Below are 11,577 nucleotides of genomic sequence, written 5' to 3' on the forward strand. Positions count from 1 at the left end.
TTCGAAACGCGACGTGTGCTAACGTTTTTGAGCGGCTCCTGACGGGTATGGTTGTGGTTGGTGGCATGCCGCTGCCAGGCGAAGTTAGTGAGGGGACCGGCCGTGCGCGGCTATGTGCACACGTCAAAATTTGGACTCTAAATTCTGCCATAGACCAGGAATCAGAGAGCAGGGTCAACGCAACAAGCTCAGCTTAGCGGGGACGTGATTCCTTTCTTTCACAAGGTTCGGGCCAAATTTATATTAAAAAAGGGCGAGCCGAACCAGGGTGGGCCGGGTTGAACCCGGTTGGACCGGTGTCTTACACGCAATCATTTATCATGGTCAGCTAAAACAGAGGCTTATTTCGGGTCAAATATTTTGATCTTATTGTTTTTAGCTTACACGTATAACTTTCAGCTTTTTTAACTCCATGACTAACTCCATGACTCCAGACTTCATGCACAAAAATGTGGCACTCGTCCACTTTTCCTCATCTTCTCTTGGCGACTTGATTTGACCTTAACCCGCGCCCCGCTGGGGGGGGGGCAGAATCTGCCCCCCCCTCCCGTTTTTCGCCAATAACTTCTAAACGCGTTACGCCAGCGACGTCAAACTTTCAGTACCTTATCATACATCAATTTGACACGTTCTCTGAAAATTTGAGCGAAATCCGTCGGAAAATTTTTGAGAAATTGACGTTTTAGTGACGTCATGTTCGCCATTTTCGCCTAAAAAACGGCAAAATTTCAAACGCCGCTAACTTCTTCATTTTTAAAGGAATCAGGACGTAACAAAAAAGGTTATACGTGATTCTACTTTGTCTATCAAATGGCTATCTCGGTTTTTTTGAAAATTTTGGATTTTGGCCAAAAATTTTCCAAAAAACTGACTTTTTTGGAAAAATATTTATAAAATCCAAAATTTTGAGTTTATCGAAAAAACCGGAATATATGTCAAAGAAGTGGTCTATGTGCACCTACATACCAATTTTTAGAAGAATCGGTTCAAAAATGTGGGAGTTATTCAAAATTTTATGACGTCACGACACACAAAAATTTTGAAAAATGATTTTTTTGGAAGTTCTAGACCTCGTACGGAAATAAAAATAGCACCATTCGATTCGCCGTGAAAAACTGCGTCGGATAGACACCTTTTTAGGCCTTAACAACCAACTTCAAAATTTGACCCCTCTTGACCTGACCTTGACCTGACCTCGACCTGAAATTCATCCAGAGATGGTCCATATCACTTATTGAGTGTGCCTATTGAATTCCATGAGTAAAATGACCCATAAAACATGTGTCGCACATGCCCTTTTCTATATTTTGTTTTTGGTGACCTGACCTGACCTGACCTGACCTTGACTTTGACCTTTGAATGACATTGTGTGCAACGAATATTGTCTTGGTAGTCTAAGAACACGTTTTGGGCAATCAGTCTCCGTCCATTCTTCGGCAACTACGGTGCAAGGCCGATACTGTAGAAACTTGCATTTTGTACCCTTGACCTGACCTTGACCTGACCTCTGACCTACTTAAGCAAAAAAAATTGGGCTCTTAAGATCCGCCTTGTTGAGAGCTTTCGATTGCCGTTTTCCCCGTCTTTCTACGACCATCGGTTCGGAAGTTAGACAGGGGGGGCAGAATCTGCCCCCCCCCCCCCCCCCAGCAGGGCGCGTATGGCTGAATAGCCCAGCGGGGCGCGGGTTAAAGGCCCATCTTACCAGCAAAAAAAAAATCACCTCCGTGATAATCATTTGCTAAAGGGCTGAAACGCCAGCCGGTCAAAAAACTGGCGAACGATACGATCTTTCTATTGCTTGAATTATATTCAATGCAAATTTCAGGAGACATAAATAATCTTAATCCTTATAGCTACTGGGCGCCCCGAGCATTCGCTAGCATTCTAGTGCCAGCTGCATTACCAACATCACACTTGCATTACTTTGGGTTCACCATAGTTGACAGTAGATGAGCCGGCCACAGCAAACCCATGCCTCATTATCCTTTCCTTCCAAGCAGCCAACTGCCAAGCTAACCGGCCGCCCGGCCCACCACCGCGATATAGAACAACGCTGGAGTGCGCCATTTGCCTGCGGCAGTGCCCCACCGCGCTGGGGCTGTTTGACAGGTCACCCGCACCGTGACCTCGCCACCCGCCTCCCCCCCCCCCCTCCTCCGCCCACCTCCCCATCGGGCCCAGCTCTGTAGTGACCTCTCCTTGAATCTCACATGGACTCGACTGAGGCTCAACGCCATCTAGTTGCGTCTGGAGATCCTTACTAGATCCACTGTACATGCTCCCTCGTTGATAACTTCCTGTGATCTCCGCCAGGACACGATTGTGGCCATGCAGGCGCTGACTGAGTACGCCTTCCGAGCGCGGCTCCGAGACATCACCGACATGAAGGTCAACATCGAGTCCTCCGGGCTGAGGAACTTCCAGAAACTGGTCTCCATCGGCAACACCACGGCCAGACAAGTCCGCACCGTAGACGTAAGTGTTCGTAACTATCGTTGCATTACAGCTATCGGTTGTATAATGTATACCCCCATGTTCTGTGCATCGAACCACGTTGGGTACTGGGACCCATACTGCCTCTAAAGATCGTGATTCATGTGGTTATGTCAAGCTGGCTGCAGCATCGCTTTGGTCTTTCACAAAACCAGGATTCGAATGCTCTCTCGCGCCTATCATTTCAATTTTGCGCCAGGACAATATATCGGCATCGGTGTATCGCACCTGTGCATTGTCATCGCTCCCGATCTGTTGCACTACATCAGCGCTCTCTCTGACGTCCCCCTCCCCTCCCCAGCTGCCGAACGTGTGGGGCCACATCAACGTGGTGGGTACGGGCGCCGGCCAGGCGGTGGTCCAGCTGGACGTCTCCTGGGGCTACGACAAGGAGAACCTCAAGGACACGCCGCCTGTCAAGGCGTTCGACCTAAGCGTGCGCGAGAACGCCATCCAGCAGGCGCGCAACAAGTCCATCATCCACGTGGAGGCGTGCTACAGGTGAGCCTGCCGTGGTGTCCGTGGTGTCTGTCACGGTGTCCGGGGTGTCCGTCACGGTGTCCGTGGTGTCCGTCACGGTGTCCGTGGTGTCCGTCACGGTGTCCGTGGTGTCCGTCACGGGGTGTTCGTCACGGTGTCCGTGGTGTCCGTCACGGTGTCCGTGGTGTCCGTCACGGGGTGTTCGTCACGGTGTCCGTGGTGTCCGTCACGGTGTCCGTGGTGTCCGTCACGGGGTGTTCGTCACGGTGTCCGTGGTGTCTGTCACGGTGTCCGTGGTGTTGCGGTGATCATATTCGTAGGTGGCACTTTCATTCAGGCCGTTTTGTAGGCAAACATGGCCTCAATCATGTTCGTTCATTGTTATCTGTGACTTTTTATCATAAATGGTGCACCTCTACCCTCAGTGACGGTTTTCTCCTCTAAGTGATGGCTTTTCACCGATGAGTCGGAGACCACTGGGCCGTCTGGCTCAGTAGGGTGCGGGCTGATAAACTCAGACCCCTGACATCCCCTACCCTCATCTCCCCTCTGTCCCTCTCAGATGGGTTCGTACCGAGGAGTCGGAGACGAGCGGAGCGGCCGTGCTCGAGGTCGAGATGCCCTCCGGCTACCGAATTGACCAGCATGTGGCCAACGCTAACGTCCGGAGGCACAAACGGAACCCCAACAACGCCCTGATGAGCGGCAAAATATCGCCCGACAAAATCTACTGGTTCATTGACAGGGTGAGTCAGCCGTCTGCCTGAAACGGTCTGAATGAGTACAATGTATAGTGTCCACTGTGCATGGTGTTCCAGCTTGCAGCACTTGTGCTGGCATGTGTGAAGAGTATTTAACATCTCGCATTAGATAGTATTTGACTATTTTTAAATGTACCGGAATACTCGCCATAAATCTGATGTGCTGCAGATCCTAGCACACTGAAGACTGAAAGCTGATCAATGATGATGGATCAATAAAATCGTCCTTAAATCGGTTGCCCTCACCTCACAGCAGCTATCTCTGTCTTGCAGGCCTACAGCAACTTCACGCAGTGTTTCGACTGGACCATCTTCCGCCGCCACCTGGTGGCCAACTACACCGCCTACAGGTCGGCCCGCATCTACGAATACTTCGCGCCGGAGCGTTTCGAGCAGCAGATCCTCAACTCAACCGAGCTGAACGTGATCGACGTCTGCCAGGTGTGCGGTTCCTATCAGTGTCCCTATTGTCCGTGGTACAGTGGCGCCGCTGGGCGGCTACCCGGTGTACTAGTGTTTGCAGTACTCTGCCATCAGATGGTGTTAATGATGGCAGGGTGGACGTAACTAATCCTGCATACCCTCAAAGGCATTTAGTGGAGTTATCGTGAATCTCCGAAGCATAATACGTTATTATGCACTGTATCCATGTGCCATGTATCTCTTTTATACTTAGAAACGTGATCAGAATGTTTAATCGCATCGTATGTAGCTAAAGGCATGTGTCACCCGATACTGAGCGATACATCAATGCATAGGCCTGCGTGCCCGTTTTTCCGCCCCACACCTATCCGTGCTTCTATCCTCAGGATACTGGAATCCTTCTCCTCCACCCCGCAACCCCCCTCCGGGCTGGACAGGCAACTTTATCTCATGCGGGCTGCTCCCTTGGAGCGGCACCGCTGCTCCTGAGGGAGCGCACCCCGTAGCCGGGTGCAGTGAGTGCCTTGGGGCTGGGTGGCCTGTCCTCTGGACGGGCTCAGCCCCGGCGACTCACTAGGGTGCCTGCCCAGACCAATGTCTCCCCCTAATTCCTATCATCCTTCCGGCTCTGCAATGGTCTTGTCGACCGAAAGGGCCTAACCCAACAAAACAAAAACAAATTCCGCCCCATGTGCCAAATAAGGTAGAGTGCTGGCGCTCATATTCTACGGACACTGGGTCGCATGGACGCTTTTGACACGGGCGTTAGTACCTCTAGCACTATGTCAAAGTGGAATGCAATGAGGAACTAACACATCGATACCTCAGGAATCATAACGGACTAACACCTGATCATGACAAATACACTATTTTAGCCAGGTGCTACACTGTTTTGTTTTATTTTTCTTCGAAGATAACATTTATTTATTTACCTATTCATTCAAAAAGACAATGAAAAGGACATAAAACCCATTTAACCCGGCCGAGCCCGGGGGCGATCTCAACCACAGCAGCCCGGGGGAACAATAGTTACCCCCCCCCCCCCCTTCACCGTCAAACTTCGTAAATATGGAAACTACGGAAACGAAAATAATACCAAATGAAAGTCCTGTACAAAACGATTCTGAAACACAAAACTTTTTTCAATGTTAGAGGTCAAGGTCAAGACAAAAAAACGGCACAAAGTGATCCAGTGAACGGCAGGATGCATGAAACAAAACAGGTGTGAAACAACAGGAGAGAACCTGAGGAGTTCGATGCTCTGCTTGAACTTCGATGCCAAGGTCATGCTCAAAATTGGCCTCAAACTGTACTTTTTCGTATATCTTGTACCCTAATTTCCAAAATGTTTGGAAACCTTTTGAAGCCTATGGCACCTTTTTGTGGTTCATGTTTCGATACAATGCTATCCTAAGGTCAAGGTCAGACAAGAGTATCCTTGCTAGAGGCTACCTACCTCACTTATTCAAGTTAGCGACAATAATTCAACGACTTTTGCTATCCTGACGCTCTAAATGGATGCTTAGGGCAAATGAATGCCAGGTTCGTGATCAGCGGCTACAAATACATCACAAAACACCTTTCATGTGTCAGGTCAACCAAAGGTCAGTCGAGGTCACGCGAAGTCAACATAAGACTTGACCTTTTCTGAACAATAGGTACCTATGACATTCGGCGCGGCTTGACAAGGCGAATACGATGGTACATGTTATGAATACGATGGTACATGTTACGAATACGATGGTACATGTTACGAATACGATGGTACATGTTACGAATACGATGTACCAGTGCCTTAACTCTACCGAGTATGGCCATTAATGTTTAAGTTATTTGCGGAAAAACTGAAATTCCAGCTGGGGGTCGTTGACCTGATCTCTGATAATAGGTCACAATTTTTTTTGTATTCTTATCTATGTCATATGCTACTCACCTGTGCTCTAAATATGTCGACCTTTAAAACACTATTTTGGCAGCTGTTTGAAGTTCACGTCTGTGCCGTCGAAATTCGCCGTGCAAGGGACTAGGAAAATCGACCCTGTTACGTCATCAAGGGGCTGGTTCCAAATTTTCTACCTTAGGAAATGTGTAAATTGATGGGGGAAGCGTACTGAAAGTTTGGCGCTTCTATCTCTAAGCGCTCGGGAGCCATCGAAAATATTCGTCGGGGGGGGGGGGGGGCTAAACATTGTCACTCCGGGCTCGCGTGGGTTAACCCGCGCCCTGGTGGGGGGGGGGGCTATTTTTGCCCCCCTCCAGACTTTCCAATATATCTCCAGAACCGCTGCGCCGATTGTCACCAAACTTTCAGTACCCTCCCGAGCATCAATTTTACATATTGTGACCAAAAAATCTTCCAAAGGCTATGATAGGTTGGCCGCAAATGACGTCAGAGTGACATCATCTTCTGCCGTTTTCGACCCAAAAATAGTTTCGCGGGAAGAGCTGTCAGGCCTATAGCGTTGAAGATACAGAAAAACATCTAAGACATAAAAGGTGTAGAATTCCCAAGGCTACAAAATGGCCATCTCGAAATTTTGATTTTTTTTATTTTGACCCCTCCCAAAAAATTGAATATAATTGCCAAAAAATCCAAAACCTTTTTCGACTTTCGAAAAACACGGAATATATGTGATAGCCCTTGCCCACTTCCATCCACATACCAAATTTTAGATCGATATCTCTCTTTTTGGTTAAGTTATAGCGAAAAAACTGTTCAAAATTGATGACGTCAAATTTTCAAACTGAATTTTTAGCAATTCTAGACCACGTAGCGCAAAGCAAAGACCATCATTAGACTGGCCGAGACGAGCTGCGTCGAGTAAATACCCATTTTATGCAAAAATATCAGCTTTAAAATTTGACCTTTTTGACCTGACATTGACCTGACCTCCACCAGGAAGTGACCTAAACCGTTCCTGATCGTCTTATTATCAACACCATTGAGTTTGAAATGAAAAATTGGCCATAAAACATGCATCACACAGCACTAATAAAATTGGGTTCATGTGCTGACCCTTGGTGACCTGACCTGTGACCTGACCTGGTGTTATCTGTGACCTCTAATAGCAACATATGCACTAAGCAACTGACGCCCTATCGCTGATTTTCGATAAAATGCGTTTTATTTGATGTTATTCCCTAGAAGACCCGTGACCGGCAAAACATTTCATCTTTGACCTGACCTGTGACGTCATCGGTGACCCCGAGGTCAATGAAATTGGAGTTCCCTGGACAAATTTGACTGGGCTTTCGAAAGCCTTTGAATTTTGTGGATCCGTCCAGTAGTTTCGAAGATACGGGGGGGGGGCAAAAAATAGCCCCCCACCCCCCACCCACCTACCAGGTCGCGTTATAAACAGACCCCACCAGGGCGCGGGTTAAAGTCATTCATAAAAAGTCATTCATAACACTCCTGACAGATAATGGGCACAATTAAATTTTGAGAGAAGGTTCGTTTCCACTAAGGCTTGTGATGTCAATACATACCTATACATAGGTACATACGAGTACATACATACATAGGTACGCACATACATGCATGCATACATACATACATACATACATACATACATACATACATACATACATACATACGTAATACCCATAAAGATAGCGCCTTTATAAGCCACTGCGGACGGGTGAAAGGGGCCGAAGGATGTTCTTTCATTTAAATCTTATTCAACAAAAGCCTCGTGAGGGGAGCACTTCGTTCGCCTCATCGCTGAGGAGTGCAACAATTGAGCTGTATTTATTAGATAGATCAATGACAGACATTTACTCAAATGAATTACCTAATTGGCGATTTTGTTGTCGATCGAAATCGTTTTCTGTTGCTAAGTGAGGCGATATCGATTATCGGTAGGTAACGTACATTTATGAGTAGCGTAATGGTAGCTATATCTAATCTCATTTGAAAAAGTTGCATTCCTAACTACTCAGAGATATCAAGTCTTGTCCGAGATAACTGGCTACTCACACGGTTGGCGTAGGTGTTTAATGTCACTAAGTAGGTGATTTCCCGTCGTTTTCAGGCGCTGAGACAGCCTTCTGTGGGTGCCACTGACATTCGTGGGCTGCTCTGCTGGCAAATCTAACGGGCCCGATCAGGATTTCCAGGTGTTTCAGTCAGTAAATATTTTACAGGTTTCGCTGCAGGTAGACGGCGACGCAGCTTCGTGACTGTTTTTGTTGCCGGCTAGACACTGACGTGTCACGTGGCACCAAGTTTCAAGTTCATGACGTGGCTTGTGGTTATGACTCGCGTCTCGCGACGGAACATCCCGTCAAATAATTTCGCTTTTAACAAGGCATGAGCCTGCCATAACTGATAAGTTTGCAGAAGAAATATTGACATAACTGGATGTGCCATTTTATAGGTTAAACGTTTTATAAAATTTACAATCCGATCGTAAACACCAGAGATTTCCTTCTGCGCCATCCGCCCTTGTTATACATTTTCACGTTTCGTTATGCGTCGCGAAAACCACAGCCTACAAACCAATTAGATAAACCATTTATGCTGAGCTTTTGAGTCCCAATGTTGCGCAGAAACTGGTCAAGAAGTACCTACATATCTTTTTGCTAGCCCGTTTCAACAAAGCTCATTGACGCTATATTATAATTATTACGGAGCGAGCGAAGCGAGCGTAGTCTTTCCTTAGATTAACGGAAATTTCTGAGTATGAGCGGCCGGCCGGCCGGCCGTGCGGACGCTTTTGCGAGGCTTATATCTCAGCAACCACTTGACCGATTTACACGCGGTAATTTTTGTAGGGTAGCTTCATTCCTTCTACCAAGTATTGGACTATTCCCGATGCATGTGGGTGACCCCTTATGCACGTGCCACGTGCAAAACGAAGAGGTGTCAGTTTGGTAATTGTTGCAATATCTCGGTAACTACTTGGCCGATTGCGCTGAAAGTTGGCATGTAGGTAGGCACCCACTAGGCACTGCATATCCATGTGCCAGAGTTGGGGTGCTGCTGCACGTGCGCACGTGCAGGGGTCGTTTCCAGATCTCGAGAACGGCTGGACCGATGGCGCTCAAATTTGGTACACGGTTAGGGACCAGTTAGTAGGGTGCCGTGCACAAGTCAGTTGGGACCCATTTTGCACGTGCGCACGTGCAGGGTGCCGCTTTCAGATCTCGAGAACGGCTAGGCCGATTGTGCTCAAATTTGGCACATCGCTAGAGACCGGTTAGTAGAGTGCCGTGCACAAGTCAGTTGGAGGTACCCCCTCGAAATTTCGCACGTGCAAGGCCCACCCTCTCGCTCGCTCCGTTAGTCGCCCCAAAAGGCGTTATACTGGTGATATTGACAAGCATTGCATTGAGAGTACATGTGGATACCTAAGAGTAGAAAAAAGTAAAAAAGTTGTGTACATTATTACCGGTTTCATCAATCGACTTCTCAGCGCCGTTGTATCGAAAACGGCCAAACGGGTAAAAGAAACGAGACAGTATCAATCGTTTGAAATATGTGAAGGACAGTTCTGAAAACAAGCTTTGAGTAGCGTGGTATGCACCTCCCAAATAAATTTGTATGGATTATTGTGTACATACCTACGAACAGGGGTGCGGAGCCGGAGCCGGAGCCGCCGGAGCCGGCATATTTCACCTGGAACCGGAGCCGGAGCCGGAGCCGGAGCCGGAGCCGGAGCCGGAGCCGGAGCCGTCTGAAATCTCCACGGCTCCGCATCCCTGCCTATGAATGTGCATGAATTAGTTTTGAATTGGTTTCAGTGATCTTTTATAACAACTGAAAGAGACATCATGCAGATGCTATATATCTATAGAAATTTCTCTTGAGGCTAATTTTTTTACGAATATCTTCCAACGTTGCTGGCGAGCTATTCGCCGTTTTCACGACGGGCTATCTGGCAAATGCACCTAATTTGGTCAAATCTATACCAAATCTCTTTTACAACAAATATCTTCACATCATGAATTTCTTCCAGTGTTCTGATCGAAAAAATGTCTGATAATTTAAAAAATGAGGTCTAAATATAAGCACCTTTGCAAACCAAAACAAACTGAAAACTTTTAAGAAACACAATGGACCTAATTTGACCAAAATTGCACCAAATCTACACCTAATCTTCACCAAATGTGTATGGCCGTCGTGAAAACGACCATCATGATGCAAATAAAATATAGCCATTTTACATTATCACAGTCTGTCTTCGCAACAAAGACCGTCATCTCTGCCGAAACAGCCCCATCATCCTGACTCACCAGTTCCGGATGGCTCTCCGTGGCATTGTTGCATTTTCTTGCGATTCCGTTACTAATCGGTAAACGGCGTTTGAACGTCATCCCCACTCACGATCCGAGCCAAGGGCAGTGGGTGTCTGAAACGTCGCGGTCGCGATTCTCAGCTGCAAAGGATGAGGGAGTGGGAAAAACGCACCCAGCGCACTGACGACACTCGCTCAACTCCGTAAATTCTACTTGGCGATGACTCACCGTCATCCATCCATAGAAACCCAGTTTTGATCGGTGGTCCGAGCATTGACATGACGGGCTTGAATATACTTAATTCTAATAAGTATATTTCTAATGGAAAATATACTTATCTAATGGAAACGGAAACTAGAAAAATGAACGCATCGTTCACTACATGTGCATGGATGATTGTGCCGCAATTCTACAGCACACAGTTCAGCGCGGATTTTCCCTTCTAACTTGCATAAGTATTTGGGTATGACTGAACAATGTAAAACATGGTCACAAATTCTAACCCAAGGAATTACAACTTACCTACATACCTACGGCTCTGGCATTCTGCGTGAATACCACATATTTAAGACGGTAATTGATACTTTATCTCAAAGCTGGAATAAAAAAAAAACGCACGCCCACGCACATTGATGTGCGTCGCCCGTTACATAACGCGTTACCTCGTGAATTCAACTGAAACTCCCCTCTATTATGTGTTCAGCCTTCGCACACCGCAATTTTTAACCGCAGCACCAGTGCCCCAGAATGTGACGAGTTCTGACGCACAATCCTACTCGACTGGACCAGGTGTATACTTACGTTTGATGGATAGATCACAGCCAAAAAGGCCAAAAGAATTTTTGTACCTAAAAGCGTTTGCAGGTATGCATCACTTTCACAAGACCTATCATGAGCCAAGGCCATCCAAAGTCATCCAAGGCTATGAGAGGACATGTAAGGTAAACATAGTAAATCATAAGATGAAAAACCTCACGCAGCAAACGAGTCGGTAACATATAGCATTACTACTATTATATCATCCCCGTAGCAGTAACTACAAAACAAACGTTTAAATATAATTTCGGTGTCTTTGATCTGACCATTTATGGTCACCTGTTGTTTGTTGCTATGGGGTACCGTTGGATTCATATTGTGGAGAGCAGCATGCTCGTTCGCAGATTTGCACATTTATTCC

The 11,577-nt window shown here is 47.0% G+C and overlaps 1 protein-coding gene across 1 annotated transcript in view; it reads left to right on the forward strand.

Moving 5' to 3' along the window:
- LOC122372848 (CD109 antigen-like) overlaps positions 1 to 5,045 on the forward strand; it is a 66,506-nt gene extending 61,461 nt beyond the window's left edge. Inside the window, exons 23-26 of the mRNA XM_043350477.1 lie at positions 2,317 to 2,478; positions 2,798 to 2,997; positions 3,539 to 3,722; positions 4,011 to 5,045. Coding sequence (XP_043206412.1) covers positions 2,317 to 2,478; positions 2,798 to 2,997; positions 3,539 to 3,722; positions 4,011 to 4,304 — 840 coding nt within the window. The 3' untranslated portion in view covers positions 4,305 to 5,045. The remainder of the gene's footprint in view (positions 1 to 2,316; positions 2,479 to 2,797; positions 2,998 to 3,538; positions 3,723 to 4,010) is intronic.
- The last annotated feature ends 6,532 nt before the right edge of the window (positions 5,046 to 11,577 follow it).

The sequence above is a fragment of the Amphibalanus amphitrite genome, unplaced genomic scaffold (genome assembly GCF_019059575.1).
Source record: "Amphibalanus amphitrite isolate SeventyFive unplaced genomic scaffold, NRLGWU_Aamphi_draft 001407F_arrow, whole genome shotgun sequence".
NCBI lineage: Eukaryota > Metazoa > Arthropoda > Thecostraca > Balanomorpha > Balanidae > Amphibalanus > Amphibalanus amphitrite.